We start from the raw sequence: 22,096 nt of genomic DNA on the forward strand, positions 1-22,096 counted from the left end.
GAGAGAACCTCTACAAATTCCCACTGTGGGTATTCATGCTCAAGCGCCTTCCCCGATTCCTCATTTATCACCGCTGTTCTGAAAGTCCTACATTTCAGAGATTGTCTAACTCTCACACTTAATTCTTTTCTTAAAATCCTTCTCCATCCATTCCCAGACTTATGATCCCTTCAAAGCTATGTATAGAACAATTTCCCTTCCTTTTTGCCAAGTAATATCCTTATCTTCCTTCAAATCTGCTGAAAACTTACCTCTCACTCAATGGTATACATCACTGATTTCTTCTGTAGTATGGTTTCAATCTTCCTAGTCTGAACCTTCCCATCTGACTCACTACTGTTTAATTTAGTGTTTAAAGTCCTTAATGTAGCAAAGTAATATTTTAATGAATTTTTCAAGTGTCATGTACCTTATGAAAGTACTTTAAAAACAGTATTGCAAATAAGCAGTGTGCAGTACCTCTCTATTCCATTCAATTTATGACGGTGCTTTCGGGACATTAAGAGTCCACCTCCCCAGGCAGCCTGGAAGAGACAGAAAAAAGAGTCATTTTTAAAAAGCTCAACATATTTTAGTTTACTCCAGATCTAGCAATAAATATTTTAATTCAAGAAAAAACATACATAAACTAAGATCTTCTTTTGCCTGAATAGCAGCACTTTTTTAGTTACTTACATCTACGTGGAGCCAGAGGTTGTATTTTTCACATATATCTGCAATCTCCTGTATTGGATCAAAGGCTCCATATACTGTTGTGCCTGCAGTTGCATTTACAAAAAGAGGAACGTATCCCTACAATAAAAATAAAAATTTTAAATATAAATTGAAAACAATTTCAGGAAAAAAAAATTAAAAATTGAAAAAAAAAAAAAGAAAAGGAAAGGAAAATAATTCCAGAAACTTTATCTCGTTTTCTAACCTAAAAATATTTTTCTTCCTGTGTGAAAAGTACTCATAAGCAACAGTAGAAACTAACTAATCATATACATGGTAAGAACAAACTCTGTTTTTATTTTCTTATAACTTCACAAAATTAACTATTTAGAAGATAAAGAATATTATTTTGTCTAATTTCTTTCATGGGGGAGATTCAAACAATGTAGTAGAAGATGAGCAATAGCCAAGTAAATTTGGGACTTTTACAGCAGTAAAAACAAAAATTAATTAATAAGTTGATTTGTGATAAGTGATTTGTAAGTGGCAATTTGAAAGCTTGAATTATTCCTTTAGTCTTTATCTACTAATAAACAGAACAAAGCAGAACAAAGCAATCTAAAACAAAAGCAATAAATGAGGAACTATCAGATCAAAGAGAGACAATTTTGAATTAGATGAAATAAATGTGATCTGTTTTTTCATAGAGTGCCCAAATGCAAAGAAGTTAAGAAATAAAAAAATAATAACATTGATTGCTCTAACTTTGGGTGTTTTATACAAAAACCATGGGGTTTTCCACTGCATTTATTCAAGAAATAGCAATTAATGCCTAATAAATAAAGCTTACTGTCTATATTTAGCAAATATGCACGCTACCTACATGAAATCTATAGGACTTTTTAGGGGTTCTATAGAATTTTTTATGGGTTTGGCTAAACTTAAAAGTTGAGATAAAAGTAGCTTTGATTTTATGTTTTCATGCTTTTTTCCATATATTTCCAAACAGGAAGAAATTTTTAAAGGTCATAAACCACAGTTGTGGTGCAAGAGTTAAAATATTTTGGTTTTAAACAGAAAATGGAAACCTTACCAAGACATACAGATAATTCCGCAAACAATACATGAATATACAATTAAGCATGTAAAAATATTGTTATGATATTCATATCGTTATAATGTTCTCTTTAACATCAACACTCAGGCTTGAAAGAAAGAAGCAAGTTTACTAAGCCAAGAATTTAAGCATTAATTTTTAGAACCACTGACCTTTTCTTTTGCTTCCAGAATTTTTGCCTCCAAATCAGCTGGTATTATTTTGCCTCTGTAATTATCACAGAAACAGAAAGACAAAGAAAATTAAAGAATGTATATGGAAATGATAGCTGCAGTTGAAATAATTTAATAGGATTTTCTCAACAGACCATTAGCAACTTGACACACTGTACTGAATCAGTCCTTAAACACAATAAAACAAATTTAACAGATGAACACATTTAATCTATCAAAACTTTAGTATTCATCCTACCTTTCATTGCATTTTATCAAAACAACATTGTCTGTTCCAAATCCAAGTGCAGCTCCAGCTTTCTTTATTGAATAGTGACTCTGCAGCAAACATATGAACATTAAATGGAGTGGTTGTTTAATGATGAAGCATTTTCATAACATATATCAGCAAATTAAGAAATAGCAGTGTATTAAGCTCACATGCTCTGAAGTAAAGAGAACCAGTTTAGGGACTGCAGCCATGCCTTTGGTTTTGACTTCAGGGAAATACTTGTAGCGTGCAGCCATTATGCTGTACATGTTGGAGATTGCTCCTCCTGTGAATGAATAAATAAAAGAATAATAAAAAAGTGATAATGAAAAAAAAAGTACATTATACCAAAGACATACAAGTCTCATTTGCATAATGCAGTCGAAATGGCAGTGAACTATGAAAAAACATTTCTCTGAAATGCACAGGCATCTGTCTAAATAGCAGAGGACAGACTCTCCAGAAAGCCAGAGTGATAATCAGAATTTCCGAAATGCCATCTCTTTCAATTGCTATCATTTTGTAACACATTCCTAAAAAGTTTAGCTTTCATTGTGCTGCTTTTGCATGATAACATCTTGTTAGCAAGAACAACAGAAACTTATCAACTTGTCTGAGCCTGAAGAAATGTCACATATTGGATGGATTTATCCAATCTTACTGTAGACATCTAAGCAGATGCTTAAAAGTAGATTTCTACAGCTGAGCTACTTATTCTAAACTCCCTCATAGTCAGCTAGGAGAAAGAGGCACTTCACAGGCTATGGGAAAGAGGCACTTCACAGGCTATGATTTAGCTAATCTATTTTGACACTTACTTTGGAAGAATTTGAACTGGGGGAAAGCTCCTATTTCTCTTGGTTTGCTGCTAAAAAGAGCTCTGAACAATTAGCTCAGTTCTTTGGCACAGACGTCAAGCTTTAATAAGATCAATCTCACCTATAAGTCTAGGACGAAATTTTTTCAATGATGAGAGCACTGAGAAAGATGTGTATTTTTCTAGCAGATAGGACTGGAGCTCAAACAAGTGTGCACTTAATGTGGGCTGATGTAAAAGGAAATGGTATTGTCCTTTGTGCTCTCTAACAGGATGGTGTTGCCTCATGCCAAACCCAGAAGAACTCTGCTGGGCACCCACATTGTCCACATATTGGCCCAGGAGCTGATGGTTTATCATCAGTCATTTCTGTCACTGCTCACTGGCTTTGTGCCACTTGCATGGGAAGACACTTCATCTTGGTCTTTTACACTGGAATCACACTTGTGAATCCAATCAGATTATATCCCAGATAATGCATCCCAGAAAGTAACAGACAATCACAGCCTTTTCCTGGCTGTGAGCACAAGCCCTCACTGAGCGCCAAAGAAATCAGTACATGATTTTCAAGAACTCTTAGTCACCAGGAGCTGTGGTTGCTCAGCACTGCCAGAACTGAAGGGCACAAAAGGGGTGTTTAAATACCTAACTTTGCACCAGAGCCTGCTGTCAAGTTTGAAAATGCTGACCAGCCATAGTACATGGCCATATGCAGATATAATTTTGCACGCCAACTTTTCTGTGGGATGTTTAAACAAAGCATTCCTACTTCAAAATATCTGACTTATTGCTTTGTGTTGTAGTAAATATTCAGACACAACCTATGTTTAACTTTTGAAGTAATAGTCAAACCACCGAAACAGAAAAAAACTCACCAGGTGAGAATATTCCATCACCATCTTTACTTGACCATCCAATAATCTCCCTCATCTTTCGAAGTGTTATTTGTTCCATGAGGACAAAAACAGGGGCAATTTCATAGGTAAACCTGCATGGATAAAGCAAAATAGACAAACGAACAAAATCAGATACAGATTATAAAAACACATGATAATTCCCAGTCTGCAATTATTTGTTAAAATGCTCGAGATTTCTGAAAGTTTTTCAATAAATTGATGTCTGATTCTGCAATGTTTACCCAAGCAAAAATCCTCAGGAAGACAATATTGGTGAAAAGAACCTGCAGCATCAGTTATTTTGCAACTTTCTATATAGTGAATGTAAGACCTAACGTTCACCATCATAGCGCTGCTGACTTCTGTGCAAGGCTGTCCTGTAAAACAGTTGTTTCCCAAACTGCCAACTCCACACTTGTGGAATAACATTCTGTTAAATCCTTATGAAAACAGTGAACTTCACTGAGCTAAACACAACCATAATTAGAAGTATTGAGTTACGGTTTCAAAGTCTAAATATAATTAATTATGTGGATTTATGCTGTTGATGATCTCCAAGGACAACTTACTTCTACAATACAGTGTGATCAATAACTGTCAGGAGTAATTACAAATGATGATTTTCTAATTACCAATTACCAAAACCAAGTCAGCAGTCAACTATTGTATCCACTTAATGAGGGCAAAAAACATTACATATCCTGGCATGCCCTGATGTCAGAGTCAGATATGTGGATGGAAATTGACAACCACACAACTATTTTTGGTGATCAAGGTACACAAATAAATTACTACTGCTGTAAACAGATTCTGCTTGCTGGGGGGGGGAGAGGGGGGGAAAGTTAGGGGGGAAAGGAAACAAAGAGATATGAAAAAAATTAACCTCAATTTCTGAAGGAGTCTATGAGAGTATAACACCCTGACACTTTGGATTTGACTGATGTCCTCAGCTTGAATAATTTCATCAAAATGTATGTGTTGTGTCTCTAATACTAAAATGATATTTTGAGAATAGGTACAGCAAACTTGAATAAGACATGATATTAATAAGAAAACATCTGTCTCAAAAAGCTTGTCTTTTGTTTACAGATAAACTGGTATTTACACTGTTAATATTTTCCTCAATGTTTACGTGTCCTTAGTCCCTCAGAGAAACACCATGACCATTTTTAAAACACTCCCTTAAGATTAAAAATTTGTATTTTGTTTAATTATTGTGATTGCTATTTTCAGAAGCCAAAATATTATTTATTTTGCTTTTATCATCAATAGAACTGCCGGAGACACCTGAATACTAATCTGAAGTTTGGATGCTGCCAGTATTTACAAATAGACAAAATTAATAAACTGGTGTCTGCCCACAGAGGATTTGGTTTGTTTTGGTTTTAAGCACTGCAAGTTTAGAATATATTCCAGTTTTTATTTAGGCAGCATGATCAACTGAAGAAAACAGGAACTCAGCAGTGTATAGCTAACTGTAGCTCAATACAAGGTATGTTTATGTCAATGTGATTTTTTTCACCCACCAGTTTAAACACATTTTGAGTTTTGTCCTGAGACCTTGCACACTGAATTTTGAATATATTAAACCACAAAGAAAATAGTACTTATTTATGCTATTCTGTAGTTATTACTTGAGTCTCCAAAAACTGACAAGAAATAAAAGACAGCAGAAGTTTATATATTACGAGGCCAATGCAGCTATATTAGATGATGGCTATGATTTTACAAATCACATCTTGCTAAAGTTACTGCCATCTTACTTGTTTTAAATTATTTTTAAAAATTCAGTAAAACCAAAAAAAAAAAAAAAAGTGTTTGGCTTAAAAGGAACCATCCAATTCTAGAATCAATCTCTTAATAAAAAATGCTGATTAGATTTTTCCTACAGTTACAGCTTCACAGGCATTTCTGTGAATTAACTAGAACAGTCATGAGTATCAGCTCTTTACTAACAGAATTTACCAAGAGGCTTTTTTGGTAGAAGCCTGTGCTTAATTCTGCTCCCACTTAAAGGACAAACCACTTTGTTAGACCAAATCATTCTAACCACCCATTCTCCTGTTTGTCAGTATGTAAAAAGCAGTCTGAGAACAAACACTGAGCATTTTATATCAATTTTCTATTCATAAGCATATCTGCATAATACTGAAACCATCAATATATTCTCCTGTCTCAGCTAACAGTGGGCAGAAACAGAACTTCCAGATAATACTGCTTTTTAACCTCAGTTGGCTGCTGCATGGTGAGAGAATGCCCTGTACTACAGATCTCTAGAACTGGATGAATAATGAAATTCCGAAATTTCCACGCTGAAGATCTCATGACTAGTGATTGAGCTATGAATAGCACATTGATACATTATTTCTAAGTCAATGTGGGAAGCTTATTATGTTTAATTTTATATATTATCTTCACAGTGACATTTAAGGAATATTTCCTAATGATAATTTAAAATTTTAAGAGAGTACAGATGTTTTGATTACTCAAAACCCATCTGCCAAACAAAACACATATTTTTAATTGTTCACAAACATTTTAAGTATTGTTTATCTGTAGAAAAGAAAAAATGGCAAATGGAAAACATACCCTACCATAGTTCAATGTTACTGTTTCTTGTGTGTTATGTGCCTATGTAGCTGTAATAGGTCAGAACAGTTTCTTGGTAAAGGTCAAAACCTGTTCTTGTGTGCTGGAACACTGCTCAAAACAAATAATATGTTCCCCAGAGTTCACAGAGGTGATTTCGCTATTTTTAATAACCTTCTCTGTCAGTCCTTTGAATCATATCTTACAAACATCTTGCTTTGACCTTACTTGCAATTACTGTGTTATTTGAAAGCACACCATGTTGACTTTGGTTTGCTGAAAAAAAGAGCTCAAGGTATTCTTCTTCATTTATTAAGCCTCATACTAACAAACAGACAGTAAATTTTCATGTTCACAGAGAAGTATTTTCAAGATGTTCTTGTTTAAAGCACAAACGGATCAGAAACTAGCTATTTAACAACTTGCTTCCAAAACAGAGGAAAACATCAATTAAAAAAAATGAGTTACTCTTTAAGAAGAGAATAAATGAGTGCAATGTTATTAATAATGATGGCAATATTTCTTAATCCTGTCACAGTCTGCCACAGAGCTGATTTCTTTCATGTCCTATCAAATTTCTGTAATTTCACTGATTAAAAAAGGGTAGCTAAACTGGGATAACTAAGTTAGTCAAAAGGGCTTGGGAAAAGTGATGTTGAAGTATTTGTCACAGAGAAACAACCTTTAAGCAAAGTTTTCTTTTAAAAATGGGATCAGGACTGTTTTCAGTTTTTTAATTGTGCTGCTAAAAAGGCACTTCAAAGCACTTTAAAGCACTTTGCAATACTTGTTTAACAATAAAAATATATATTGTTGGGTTTTCTTCCCAATCAGCTTTTAAACTTGAATGTCTCATACCAATTTTTAGCAAACAGAGAACTAATTGAGATGATTATTACAAAGAGCTGGTTTTGGCTGAAGCACCTTAGGTACTTTTATTTTATTGCTAATGTCACAAAACAGGCACAGCTCCTAATCTACACAGAGCTGCTAGTAATCAGCTATATTTAATGAACCATATCCTCACAGATAGGCCAGAGAAAATATTGTTCATTTTCCAATCTGCATATACATTTCCTATATTATGACAATTAGCAACAAACTACCCAAAACAGAGGTAGCTTTACAGTTAAAACACATTCAATACAAAACTAAAACAGAGCAGCCTTACCTGCAGAATATTTGGAGCCCCATCACATTTTTGAACATACAGAAATCAAAATATAAATAAAAAGTGACTAGAAGGTTTGGTGGTTTTTTGGTGGTTTGGGTTTTTTGCTCGATTTGGGGTTTTTCTGTTTTTGTGGGTGTTTTTGTTTAGTGTTGTTCTTTTGGGTTTTTTTTCATTAATTGCACTCTTTGTTGCAAAACTTCATCATAATGCCTTACACTGACATTTAACTTTCATTAAGTTTGAGGTCATGAAAAATTAGGAAAAGTTTCCTATTTGATGCACTCAGATGTTAACTTTTACTTTTTATACTTCCATTTATTAATTTACACACAATTTTATTAATCTTAGACTAATTCCTTCATTAGCATAAAATTATTTTTCAGCGTTACATTTTAATCATTCTGAAGCTACCCAGAAGCCACTTCTTTGCTAGCACATGAACAGCTTGCTCAAGCTTGCTATCTCTGAAGTCAACAGAAGACAATAAATTTTTCCTTATTTTGTGTTCTATTGTTAACCCATGGATAGCTGCAGAATTGCTCAGTCTAGATACAAAGCTTTGAAAAAAAGAAAAAGAATTTCATGTTATTACATTAGAATAATCATGTTTTACTTACCATGTGCTCTCAGATATTTGCACTTCTATTTATAAGAAGCATAAAACTGTTCATCTTTATGTAACTATTTGCATTGTATTACTGACACATTAAGAAAAATGTGAGACAATGTTTTTGAAGATGTAGCATTCATCATTTAAAAATGAAAATTCTTCATATTTGTGACAATATGTATCTACCATGATACATGGCAGCCCGTGTAAGCACCAGTCAGAGACACGGGTGACAAGGCACTGCTTACATGTTTGTATTAGCAGTCGAGGTCAGCCACTCCCCAGCCAAGCCTATAATGTCCAGTCCTGTGGACAGCTGATTGAAAAAGCGAGGATGACCTGAAAAGAGAATTGAGAGCAACTTAGAGCTAACTCTACCGGTGTCTCTCAGGTTTCAATTTTAAACCATTCACCTTTTCTGACATAAATGACAGGTTTGCACTCAGGACACTGCAGCAAAGTTTTCAAAGCAAGTCCTGCTTATGGGGAAACCGACAGCCAACATTCGCCGATGTCTTACCACAAACTTGAAAAAACACTTTGAATGAGAGTTTCTGTATGGAATCATTTGTATTTAAATTTAAAAGAGAACCTCAGGGCCGATGGAGCCTGTAAAACACGTCCGGGACCTGCTCCAGGGCTCGGGCTAGCCCATTTCCAGAGCTCCCTTCCCACCTCGGTCGTGCTGTGAGCTCGAGCGGGCAATACGCGGTGGAGAACACAGCCTTGGTAGAACAACCTCCAGGTACTGGGGCCATTTGCATTTGAATGGAGAAAGAGAGGGAAGACTCGGGGCTGCCGGAGTGAGAGAGGGCTGAGGAGGAGCCAGTCTTCCTGAAGGTACAAGGACCCGGGAGAGGCTTTTCGCGGGGGCTCGACGCGCTGCAGAGGGGACAGAGAGCCCCCAGGAGCTCCTCGGCTCGGGCCCTTTCCCCACATGCTTTGTAAATTAGGATCCACCTGCTTAAACAGAGCTTGCTATTGAACCGAAGTAAATCACATTCCTATATTTCAGCCGAAGTTGCTTTAACAACTTATATAAGCAATAATCCTGGCTGCTGGGGTCTACTTTTCTAGCATGAAGAGAAGAAATTCCTATCAACTGATAACGGGCTTTGAGGGGAGGCGGGAGGTGTTATGATTTAGAACTCTCTGCTCTCTGGGAATGGACAGGCAGATAGCACACTGGGGACAGCCCAGCCCCAGAAGGGAGGTCAGCGCTCGATGCCTGGAGGGACCCTGTCACGTCGCATTCGCTTCAACACTGAGAACATCAGCATCTTTTGACATGAAGAAATAAATGCGATTCTGCCCCGAGCGATGTCAGCAGAAATCTTTCGGAGGCGTGAGCCTGCCGGCGCTGCCACATCGCGACACTTCCCGAAGAGGATGCGCTGCACCCGGGCTGCTCCTGCCCGGGGAACCCAGTGGCTCGGGGCTAGAGCCCAAAAATACCACCATGGCTTGGCTATTGCTTTACAAACCAGCACTTCTCCTCCTTTCCAGGACACACAGACTGGAAAGTTATCTTAAGCGACATTTCGCTGACCTCCCATAGCTGTTAATGAGCCCGCGGTCTCCTAAGGCTGGGCTGCAGATTCAGCCCCGGTGACTTTAAAGAGAGCTTCGCCTGAAGAGAGAATGTGAGCCCCAGGAGCTCACAGGAGAATGTGTGTCCTGGGCAGTCAGACGATCCGAGCAGCACTTTAAAGCTGCACCAGACGCCGCTTTGAACAGAGCTGGTCTCGTCGGCTACCTGCCTCTCAGCTCCCGGGGACAGGTCCTGCTGGTCCCACAGAAGCTCCCGGGGAGCTCGGGGTGAGCGGGGGAGGTTACTCGGGATGCCGGCACGATCAATAGCGGAATAAAGGTGCAAGCTCACAGAGCGCAGCCGCTCTGACTTCGCTTCTGGCCACCTGTCCAACAACCCACGCGTTTGGGAGTGAAACACACTCCCCTTTGGTAAGGAGTACAAAACTCAAAGTATGTTCCTGACTCGCCTGAATTAATTAAACCACTCTGTAAATAGAAAAAAAGGACAGAACGCTACCCGCCACATCTGCTGTCAAGACTTTGCTCCTTGAATGCACTGCGTTGGGTCCTGACGGCGGCAAAACAAACCACAGCAGAAAGCTGCGGCCCGTCCTTCAGGAGCCATGGCTCGCAGCTGCCCAGCCAGAGCCCGCCGGGAAACAGCCTCCCTGTCTGAGCTCCCGCCGCCCCGGGGACACTGCCGCCCGCTGCCGCCGAGCCGAGCCGAGCCGAGCCGGGCAGCCTGCCGGGCAGAGCTCAGCAGCCCTGAAACGCTGGGGCAAGGCTGCGGGGCGGAGATGGCGAGCTCCGTTACCGCTCCAGCTCCTGACCCGCCCGGCTATGTGCAGCAGTCAGGGCTAGCTGCCAGCCGAGATTTCTGTGGATACGATGTAAAACATTTCGGGCCAAACAGTCTGAAAGAGCATGGACTTTGCCCTAGAGCCTGGCCACCGATCACCCAGTAAAAGAAGTGATTATAAACCGGTATTTCTGTCTGATTCAGAAGGACATGGGCAGGCAGGGCTCCTGGGTAATGGGCTGAAATCCACAGGGTTCCTTTATTGATGATTCCTAGGATTTCTGTCTCTTTTTCATTAAACGTTTGATGAACATAAAAAAGAAAAATTGCAGAATCTGTGTCATTTATGCCCTCATTTACCTAATGATATTGCTCCCCGGAGATACAGACAACTCGCATTTCATCAAGTGAAAGAGATTACGTCTTAAAAACTTGTTTCTGTGTTCTACAAACAGCACTGAACCCTACCCGGCGGGGACGGCTGGTCATCAATAAGTGAAGTTTCTGAGCAGAGACATTTCCACACCCGCAGCCAGCCCTTGGAGCCGAGCCTGCGGGGAGTCACAGTCACGGGTATAGAGAGGGTGTGGGCTTACCTCCAATCACGCTCTCTTCACCCTGAGCCTGAGAAAAGTCTCAGGAGGGACTCGTCACAGAGTAGTGTACAGAAACTTACCTGTCCTCACTCCGTATTTCAGTGTGTCCCGACAATCCACCAGAATCTGCTCCAGGGACTCAGGGTTGTCTGAAAGCTCCAGGTTGAAGCCCTCCATGCCCTCCAGGAGCTGGTGCGGGTGGTGGAAGTCCAGCACTTTGGTGGATCTGTCAAAAGTCTTCCTCACGTAGTTGAGGAGGATGTCCACAACCTCCAGCAGGAACTGCGTGGTCTGCTCCTCGCCATTCTTGGCGGGCAACAAATCTGTGGGGCAAACCAGCTGTTAGCGCTTGGTTTGGGAGAGAGACACAGAGATGAACCAGGCTCGGCTGCCAGCAGCGCTGCAAGGACCTGGAAGCCGCGGCACCAGCGGTGTCTGGCTGCAGCGGGCAGGCTCCCCGTCCCTCTCGCCCCGTGGGGAAGGGCTAGCCTGGCTCGCCCATGGCAACAGCAGAGGTACCTCCAACGCGCCCCGGCCAAAGAGCGCGCCCTGCAAGGCTAAGGCTATGCGGTGCGAGGCACTCGCCTCCTGTGGGCCAAAAGTACCCGAAATTCACACCTGCCCCTACCTTGCAACGTCCCCACCTCCGCCCCGCAAAGGGGTTGATTTCCCTTTCCCATTCCTCTTGCAATGGCCCCGTACCAGCAATCACAGCCTACTTCATTACTATTTTACTAAGGAGGACAAAAATATAAAATTACTCTCTCCCTGGATACTGGATCTGGAGTAATCCCTGGAACCACCGAAGCTGAGTTGCGGAGGATCAGCCCAAAGCACATAAAACTACATTTCAGGAAGCTTGCATACATCACCAGTGCAGATTCCAAAAAGCATAGACACGGAGCTTCCTTGAAAAACAGCCAAGCAAAAGCACGGACTTAACGTGGCTGCACTTCGAGGGGAGATGAGGGCAAGACTACTAAGGGACATGCCTGGTGCAAGAAGAAACTATAAAGTGTTTACCTCTGGCATACAAATTGGAAAAGTCTGTCTCGGTGCGCCGGAATCTGGATTCCTTCTCACTGTTCTCGCATGCCAACAGGCTCTTGGAGGACTGCTTTTCCTTCAGAGAGCTGACGATCCGGCTCTTGTCTTCCAGGCTGTTGGTCCTTTGCAGGAACCCTACATTATTATTGCAAGGTGCACAGGTCAGACTTTTCTCACTTCCCAACATGTTTAGAAATACCTAAAGCAGCTCTCTAGACAACAGTTAAAAGCGGTGTTGGCTCTAGATCTGACTAATGAGGTCAGGAAAAAGGGTATTTATGGGGATTATTTGCCTCCAGGAGGAAGAGTTCAAAATGCCATCAACTGCAAAAACGCAGCCATGCAAAAAACAAAATTTCGTCATTTAGTGCAGTGGTAAATTCTTATTAAGTCGATCAGACAGATTCCACTTCAGTAATCAGCCACTGGAAGAGAGTTCAGGATGAGTCAATGCTATTTCAGCCTGCAGGCGAAGTTTATGGACCTAGCAGACAGGGGCAATGATGTATGATTAAAATCAGGGCCATTTTCAGTTCTCCTCGTGCTGCTCTCATGCACAAAAGGCATGAGAACAAGCAGCCATTCTGGAGCAGCCGTCCTGAGAGTGCTAGAGCTCTAAGGACACCAGTAGCACTCATATAACCCCACCTTCCTATTATCAGTACGTACTGATGCGGATTTTCCACCTGAAACGATGCTTTGATGCTAACAGTAATCATCTCCGGGGGGGTTAGGAGCTCCGCTCTCACCGAAAACGCATCTTTGGCGCCCAGGACCTGAACACAACTGCCGCTGTTTTATGCCACGGCAATAATAGACCCAATCACCCCAAGAATTATGGGGGCGGGCGCCCCACAGGGTCCGTGGCGAGTAACGAGATCCGTCTACTTTAACAAGGCAGGGAGAACAATTAATTTTCTCGATTTGATCTATTAAATTTGTGATGCCGGCTAAAACACGAACAGCGTAGGGCTTTTCATCATTAAAGGAAGCATTGGATTTTGACCTTCCAGGTTGCAGCGAGCGTGCCTGTATGTTTGGAAGAGGCACTACGGCGGCGCCGGTCTCGTTTATCCGTTCTTTTCTTTTCAAACAAACAACAGTCGAAAACAGGGCTAGTTGCTGCTGGGAATATCCACCAGAGAGGAGGGCTTAGCAGGGAGGAAAAAGAACGTCCTGAGCTCGCTCACCCACGTCCCACGACGCCGCTTCTCTCCAGCACCCTCCGCTTTCCGGCCATGTGTCCGAGCTCTCCGGAGCCGCCACGGCTGACCGGGACTGCGGGCACCTCCCATGGGGCACCCACCGCCAGCCCGTACGGGACCCCTGCCGCTTGGGCAGGCATAGGGGCTGAACCTCGGGGGAGAAAAGGGAGCGAGAGTGAGCTGCTGGGCCAATGGCTCACGGTACTTGTGCCTCTTACCCTGCTGCCAGCCAGGCAGTCACGAAAGAGCTACCGAAAATGCAGCATTCGGCTGGGCAGCCCGTACTGCAGCTGTCAGGCACCCAAACGAGTCTCCACGAGGGTCACTCACAGGTAAGTTTGTTGGGGTCATACATTCAGTGAACACCTCACGTTTTGCCTTTTAACTACTGATTAGTTTTTCTCTCTGATGTTTTTACAAATGAGACAAAGACTATTTAAGGGAAACGCTCTTCGTGGATAAGTAGAGAGTAGCTGTATATATATATATATATGTATATATATATATATGTATATACTTAGTTATGCTGTTACTTCTAAAGGCTCTTGCAGCGAACATTAGCTCCTCCAGCAGCTAGTGCTATTTGCCTGCTCATTAGGAGGAGCAGATGATAGAAGCAGGTGCAGTCTAAACTGAGTTGCAGCTCCTCTTTTACCAGGTCCCGTGACTTTATTTTGCCTTTTCCCCCCACCAGTCTTTTCTAGGCTCTCAGTGGCGATGCTCAAGCAGCACGAGTTCCTTGAGAAGGAGGACCAGCAGGACCAGCGGTGCTCCCCTTTCCTCAAGAGCTGTGCTCCTCGCACAACTGGCGCTCTCCTCGGCGCGCAGACACGCATTCCCGGGAGGCTGGGAAAGGAGGGAGCACCGCTTCACTAACAGACAAAGGCTGCAGTTGTCTCCAGCTCAACTCGCATCGGGCTCACCGACGCCGTGGCTTCGCTGAAGGGTCTGACCTAACTAGATGCTATGGGCGCAGAGCCCAGCCCTCGCCCGAACGACTCGGCGGCTGTTCCTCCCCGCGGAGGCTCCGCGGCCCCGTTATTACGTCCCGAAGCCGGCGGCGGGGATCAGCTGGGGCTCGGAGCGGCTGCGCACGGGGCCTGTCAGCCTGAGCCTCGTGGGGCCCGCGGGGCTGCGCGGCCGCGCTGGGAGGCTCGAGGGCGGAGATCAGAGGACCAGAAAGGCACGAAGACAGGATCTCGCTGTCGCCCGACATCAGCCCATCCGGCTGTAGGTAACTCGCCGCTCGCCCAGCTCCCTCGGCCACGGCAGCGTCTGGCGGACCTGAAGAGGGGAGCCCGAGGGGCAGCGACAGCCCCCGCTCTGCAGCCGCCGAACCATTTCGTTTCCCGAGCTCCTCCCTGGCAGGGTGGGGGAGTTTCCCCAGCACCGACCCGCGTCCCGGGCTGCAGAGAAGAGTAACAGCCGGCCCTAGAGGGCTCCTGCCGCGCCCGGGAGAAGTGCGTGACTGTAGCCGACCTTTCATCTGTATCCTACGTGAAAAGTGAGGCCGGTGCAGGAGAGTTCCAGCAAGTAACAGAGTATGAAATAGTGTGCACGCTGCTTCTCCTGAAGCAGCGGAGAGCGCAGCCTTTCTCAGCAGTAGGTCCGTCCCGCAGGTGCATTTTCATCGATGCGGTTTAAGTGACAGTTTTCAAATGCCGAGTGACACCAGATTGGTGGGACACTCCCTCGGTGTGCAACGTGACCACAAATTCAGGGTGATTTCACATCAGGCCTCGCACAAGGCAGGTGTATGAGCCCCCCTCGACCTCTCAGCCCTGGGGGGACACTAGCCTTCCAAAGCGGGAAAGATCTGCTGGGTCCCTGCGCGCACCGCAGCCAGCTGTCGGGGGATGCACGTCGGTGGCGGGTGTGGATCCTGATCCCACCTCCGCGATCGGGATGTTTAGCACCATCTACGTGACTGGGCAGCATAAATCCCACGGACTCTGGACACGAGCCGAGTTTCCAACATACATGGCTGCTTTTGAAGTCTACTCCCCCGCGTTGCTCGCTGGGCTCGGAATCGTCAGCTGGCCGCGGCCGAACAGCTGAAGACGCACCTGAGCAATTTTACTACGTTGAGCATTTCCACTGATGCCAAGCAAATGTTAGCAGGATCAGTCCCAGCAATAACAATTGCCAAGGTGGGAGTGAAAGCTGTAGCATACAAATCCAGACACAGGGGGAAATCTGTCCATATTTTGCCTGCCGTGACAGTTCATTAAAATAGGAGGGGTAGTGGTTTTTTGTGTGTGTTCTGTTTTTTTTTTTTAAAGTGGCTATGTGCAGAGACGAAGGCGGGGGGGTGGGGGGGGATGAAGGGTAGGGGTTGTGGCAGCCGCAGCGCTCTCTTTAGGCTGTGGCTTTCAACCAGAAAAGGAAAAAAGCTAATCCTTAAATCAGTCAGTTATTTGAGAAGAAATGACATACATCTTGGATACGTAATTATTGAAAATGTCAAACACATAATACACAACCCAGATGGAAGAACCAACTCATTGTTCAAGACCTGCCTTTTCTCTGAGGTCAGCCCTTATTTAAAGTTTGCATTCAAAATTAATCAATTTCAGTGTGATACACACAGAAAGAACAATTCCAAGGCGCTGGAAGACTATACAAAATTTAAGGTCCGGAATGATGTCTTGAGAGAGGTAAGGGCAAGGAGATATCTGCTATAGTCAAACGTCCACTCGTTTAGCACGTTTAATTAGGATTCTTGGCAACCTTAACACTTCACTCTATTTACCATAGGCAACCTTCCCTGTAGGTCTTTGTGAAGGTGTTCGATTCAAGTGAGAGGGCTCATACAAACAAAAACAGTGGTCGCGATCAGATCTGGTATTCCAAACCCGTGTCACTATCCAGAGTATATTTTTCATGTAAAACGGAAAATAGCCAGTAAAGGAAAACTGAGCACCAAACCACAACCAAAAATACAGCGTGTCTTGAACTCCCTTCACAAAGCCTTCACTACACTCTCTTACGCCTTTTTCAAACCCAAAATGGTGGGATAATCCATTTTCAGTATATTTGATATCACTGAGAGAAGCTGCGCTGTCCCTCTCTAACCCCCGGTAGTCTAGCAACACGGAGCAAGCCTAACAGCGCGTTACTTTATCAGTTCTGCTTGCCGGGCTAAATTAAAATGATGGTGAAAATGCCCATCGCTCCAGCCACCGAGGGGGCTGGTAGGGAAATGGTCCATTAAACCCAGATCAGGAGCTATTTATAGAACTAAGCGACTACTCGTTAATGTCGCCAGCGGCTGCCAATGAGATTTCTCACAGACACAGGGCTAAACATTTACACCCTGATTATTTTCCAGTTCAAACTTCCAGGTGACAAAACGTTTAGTGAATGAACTTCGATTCGAGCAAGCAGGGAAAGAGGTTTAAATGTTCCTTTGCATCGAAAAAAAGGGTTAGTTTTCCCCTCAACATATTTCCCATCCCCCCGAAAGAGACGGGGGGAAAAGGTGAAATAATTTCTATGCATAAGTGGTATGGGCTAAACGGAATGATTCTCCCAATCAGAAAATGAAGTAGACTGTCGGTCTCTGAAAGCGAAGGCTCTGCTTGGAAATCTGGAGAAGGAAGACAGCTTGTTATCTGCAAATGAATCTCTTGCTATAACGTTGCGATCTGATTGTGCATTTGTTTCCCTTCTGCATTTCATGTGCTTGCGCGCTGACTGGCTGCCAGCGCTATCTTACCAGCGCAGCAAGCTGACGAATTGCTCTTTAATAAGGCTCTCGTTAATCTTTTTCCCCCAGGAGATCCGTATTTTCTAGTCAGATAAGGCTGAAAAATTTCAGACAGTGAGAGGCGGCGAGCCGCCCCCCCGCCCCCCTCCCCGTTCTTCCTCCCCTCTCTTCCTCCCCTCCGGTCTCCCCGGCGGGTCGTGCGCTTTCTTCGCCCGGAGCGCCCGGCGTCTGCACCCCCCGTGGGTGGCAGGAGGGGCAGCGGGGCCGCAGGCGTCCCTCCCCCGGCGACAAAACCCCGGCCACCAGCCCCGGGCACAGCGGCGGGGCCGCCAGGCGCCCTGCGGCCGGCAGGGGGCGGCCGAGGCCCGGCCCGGCTCGGGGCGCTGGCCGGCGCTGCCCCGCGGGAGGCTCTGGGTCCCGCCGGAGCCGCCTCGCCACGCGTGGGCGTGTGGGGTGTCGTACGGGGAAGCACGGCCGCACTTACCGCATATCTTCAGCCCGATCTTCCTCGTGCACCCATGAGCCACGCCGCACCACGAATCGTAAGCTGTAAGAGAGAGCGGAGTTGTTCCCCTGGGGCGGCGGGGCTGCCCGGCCGCCGCGCCCCGCCCGCTCCCCCGCACGGCTGCTGCGCCCTAAGAAACCGCTGATTCCGAGCCCGGCGGCGCTGGGCGCGGGGCAGCTGAGGCTCGGATGACAGCGAGGTGACATGCTAGCTTGCCCAAAGCAAAGGGGAAAGCACCCGGGGCCCGAACATCTCATCATTTACTGGCGGGGCTCCAGGGAAGTAACAGCTTAAAACAAAGTGGCGTGAAATGGGGTCACAAAAGAGTTCAGGAATTAATTGGGTGAAAAATAGTATTTGACTAGACGATCGGACTCGCATCACTGAGCCCGGGACGGACTGACGGGCCGCCGACGGCCCTACTAGGACCGCACCCCCAGAGGGACCAGGCTGCTTCCCAGCCCCGGGAGTCGTGGTTCGGACACGCCCCGGTCGGCCCCAGCTGAGTCCACGGGAAGCAGGGAGCGAAGCCCAGGATTGAGGTGGAGCGGCCCCAGCGGCGGCGCCGGGCACCGCCGAGCCTCTCCGGTCCCTCGCCCGCGGCACGGGGCAGCCGCAAGTCCGGCAGCGACGGACCCTAGAGGGTGACTGGGGGGTCAGAGGCGTTGACCTGGCGTTGGGGCATGAGGGGAGAAGATGACAGAGGAGCCGGGAAGCGGACGGCTCACCCAAGCACGGAGGGCAGCGACCCGACTCTCGGGGAAGGGGAAGCGGGGGAAGCGCCACGGCGCTCCCGACCGGGCGGAGGAGCTCTCTCGGCAGTGCCAGTGCCCAGGGACGGAGAGCCCGTGTGGGCAGGGCGGGGTGCAGCTGCCAGAGGTTGTCTTAGTTTAGCCGTGTTGACAATTAATTCGATTTCTGCGTGTGACACCTCAGTCGAAGGCAGCAGTGCCTGTCAGGCGCGCCTGAAACAAGACCCAGCGCTGCCGTTCGCCCCCTCCCCCGTTTTTTCCAGTTTCAAAATAATGATAATAATGACTCCAGTGCTCGTGCCTGGTAGCTCTTTCAGGGTAAAAGCTATTCCCCGCTCTGCTGTCCCTGACAACCTTTCATTTCTTACTGTTGCCCGCTCTTTGTCTCTGATGCTTTACAGCATTGAGCCTCTTTTTGAATTTTTTTTCTGTAGGAGACCGTCTGAACTGCCTGGCAGGGTTATAAACTGATTCTCTATCCACCTGCAACAGCCTTTGCTTCCCACTCACACCTCAATAATTCAAGGCGAATTCAGAGCAATTAGGAATATAACGCTTTGAAAAGCTGCAATTAGCATCCAAATTTCGCTTGATTACAGGCTTCAGCGTAGGCTGAAAGGAAGCTGCCGCATTAGCATTTATAAAATGTAGCGGGGAGACACCCGCTCTAAGACCCTGGTGTAACTTCGACCTTTAACGGATTCATTTTCCCCACACCCCTTCCAACATCTCGATTTTTTTTTTTTTTTTGGTCTGTCTGGGAGGTCAATTAATTGTCTCTATCTCTCAAATGTGGCTGTAAGATAAAGACAGCGTTGGCCACTAAGGTGGGCTTTTTCCTCACAGCATTTTATTCGTCACGGACAGACCTCTCCTGTTCCGACTAGGAAGATGGTTTCTTTGTGTAGAGCACTTTCTGCACCTTGCTTAATGGCGCGGAACAGGGCTTCACAGATGTACCATTTCGTTTCGAAACTGGTCTTTCTGAGCCTATGTGGAGAAAGCCTCCGAAACACTTAAAACGAGGAAAATATTGAAACCTACTTGTGGGTCGCAAAGGTGGGGTGGGGTCTGGAGCATCGTTGGAGGACGAGGGAGCGGAGGAAGCCATCCCTTCAGAAAAGTCCTAGTCCTCGGAGCTCGTATTTCCTCGATATTCCTCTGAGGGGTGGGCAGCAAGGAATTTGCTGGAAGGAAGAACAGGAGCGTTTAGTAGTCTGGTCTCCTGAAGCACCGCACCGGAGTCCTGTCCAGACGCCAGCGGGCGGCAGCCGCGCAGGTCCCGGGGCGGCGGCAGAACAGGCAGGCACCGGCCGAATCGGCAAAATGCCTCGACAGACTGAAGAGCAAAATCTTCCCTTTGCGAGATTCCAGGGCGCTACCCACCGCGCCTGAATGACGGATTTAGCAGAGCATGAAGTCTATCGCAATTATATCGGTGTCCACCGAGCAGGGCAATTATATGGCTCGCATCAAATGGAGACCAACGTGCAAAGCAAGCTTCGAAATCACCAGCCCAAACGACCTACAATCCCAAACAGAGCCCGCTTCTCGGCTTTACCAAACATACGTCAGGCTAAGCATTCAGGAAAGACTGACATAAAACCCGGCACCACAAAGGTGCATTTCTCCCAGGTCCAATGACAGGCGCTACATACATGTGTATTTACACACACACGTTTCAGCAAACCGGGGCCAGTATGTGCTCCAGCACTAACCAGCCATCTCCCGTGCCCGTGCCCGCTTTAGCGGCGCAAATGGCAGGAGAGGCATGTCTGTCTTGGGAAAGGAAGGTGCAGGACCAGCCCTCACTCCTCGCCAGATGTTCAGCTCTTTCCTGGCGGACACGGCGTTCCGATAACCAATACAGGGTCGCTGATCGAGAATTGCCGGGTCAGTGCCCAGCTCGTCTCTTTGTCCCCACGGCTACCTGCGATTTATTTTCTTCCCCTTGTAAAGAAAATGAAGGTCGCGGCAACGAAAGAACGCTTTCTTTGTTAGCAGCTCTTTTCAAATCGGTAGCTACCGATTCATTTCCACTGCTGGGTGCATTTACACCCGCGTGTAAACGCAACGGATCAGTGATTTCAATGGAAAACAGGTATTTGGGTTTTTTAAGGAGAAAAAGAAAAACAGCCATAAAGCAGAAGAGATTTTCTAGACAATGCCTGGAAGTGAAGTAACAGGTTAACACTATGTCTAGGGTGCTAGCAGTATCAAAGAAAAACCGTTATTCCTCTATACTTAGGACAGCGACCAAAACCGATTTTAGGGGGAAAAAATGTTCCAGAGGTTCCTACAGGCTTGAAAAAATAGGATGCTGTTTAGAGGACACTTACCGAGGGGGCGAGCGGACACTCTTACTGCCGTAGTCCAGGCAGGCAGGGCGACTCTAGCCTGGGAGCGACCCGCCGCTTATAAACTCTGCCAGAAACGACGTCGGAATACCAATCGCGCCGCGGAATTTAATGCGAGATGACCTTTTTTTCCAGAAGTGCTCGGATTTGCTTTTTTAAAAGCGTGAATCGCCGGTTGATCTGCTTCGACGCAGGCATGAGTCACAGGACTGCCGCCACCCCCTCCGCGCCGCTCCGCACGGGGGCTGGGGACCGCTGGGGCGGCCGGCTGGGGCGGGGAAGGGCTGCCCACCGGCCCCGGCTGCTGCACCGGTCTGCTTCGCCCCGGGGCGGCGGGGCTGGCTCCCACGGCGGATGGGGCTGTCCAGCCGCGGCAGGGGCGGCACCCCAGGCAGGCGGTTCTGCCGTGCGAGCCCCTCGCTCAGCCCCTCGTGCCGATGGAGCCAGAGGCTTTCCCTAGACAGCGCCGGCTTGACCCGAGGTCGCCAGCTGTGCTAAGAGGCACGGCACACATCGGCGCACCGTTGAGGCGACGGGGCCGAACTCCCGCCCCGGCCGTCGCTGCGGCCCCGGCCCTCCCCTGAGCATGGTGCGGGACTCGAATGAGCCAGGCGGGGTCCATGTGGATTGCAGCTTAGCAACACCCCCTGTCTCCCCCTTCGCCGTGCCCAGGGTCTGATGTGACCCGCTGGCTCAGCCCGCTGCTCCCGCGGCTCGCCCCGCTCCTCCCCGCCAGAGGGTGGCAGAGGCACGGGTACCGCTGCAGGGGAACACCTGGACTCCTGTCACTTGCCCTCAGCGTTGCCATTAGGTTACGATTTTATACCACACATCCCTTTGCTAAAACCAGAAACACTAAGACAACAAGTTTTCTGTACCCCTGACAACCCCATGTCCGAGTTACTGCATCCCACACCCCGAGTATGTTTAGCCAACATTGTGTGGTGGCGACCAGGGTGCTGTATTTGTGTGCCATGGTAGATACGCAGATGCCTAAACCAAACCCTTCTCAAAAAGATGACACGTAAGGGGCTGGGAGGAATCCGCAATGAGGCAAGAGGAGGGGAAACAGCCCGATGGAGCCAGAGAATTTCATCCTGTGCAGGAGATGCTGGGCAGTGCTACCAGCAGCAGGGATGTGTCCTTTTTGAAGGACTCGAGGGAAAAGCAAAAACTTGCAAGCCCGTTTGGTAAAGAAAATCGGCCGACTGACAAGATTAAGTAGCCAAGACGACTGCTTTGTCGAGTGCAGTTACTTTCTAGGAACTGGACGTGTAATGAAAACACTGCTATCACAAAGGCTAGTTTTTAAA

General features: G+C 46.3%; 1 protein-coding gene across 1 annotated transcript in view; it reads right to left on the reverse strand.

Annotated features, from left to right (window-relative positions):
- Positions 1–21,380, reverse strand: part of GAD1 (glutamate decarboxylase 1) — a 31,449-nt gene extending 10,069 nt beyond the window's left edge. The window contains exons 1-12 of the mRNA XM_085066492.1: positions 20,766–21,380; positions 19,471–19,613; positions 17,654–17,716; positions 12,232–12,390; positions 11,289–11,531; positions 8,529–8,619; positions 3,887–3,999; positions 2,365–2,480; positions 2,183–2,262; positions 1,924–1,978; positions 676–792; positions 460–524 (exon numbers count right to left, since the gene is read on the reverse strand). Coding sequence (XP_084922618.1) covers positions 460–524; positions 676–792; positions 1,924–1,978; positions 2,183–2,262; positions 2,365–2,480; positions 3,887–3,999; positions 8,529–8,619; positions 11,289–11,531; positions 12,232–12,390; positions 17,654–17,716; positions 19,471–19,537 — 1,169 coding nt within the window. The 5' untranslated portion in view covers positions 19,538–19,613; positions 20,766–21,380. The remainder of the gene's footprint in view (positions 1–459; positions 525–675; positions 793–1,923; positions 1,979–2,182; positions 2,263–2,364; positions 2,481–3,886; positions 4,000–8,528; positions 8,620–11,288; positions 11,532–12,231; positions 12,391–17,653; positions 17,717–19,470; positions 19,614–20,765) is intronic.
- Between the last annotated feature and the right edge of the window lie 716 nt (positions 21,381–22,096).

Source organism: Lichenostomus cassidix, chromosome 7 (assembly GCF_008360975.1).
Source record: "Lichenostomus cassidix isolate B80296 chromosome 7, HeHo_3.0, whole genome shotgun sequence".
NCBI lineage: Eukaryota > Metazoa > Chordata > Aves > Passeriformes > Meliphagidae > Lichenostomus > Lichenostomus cassidix.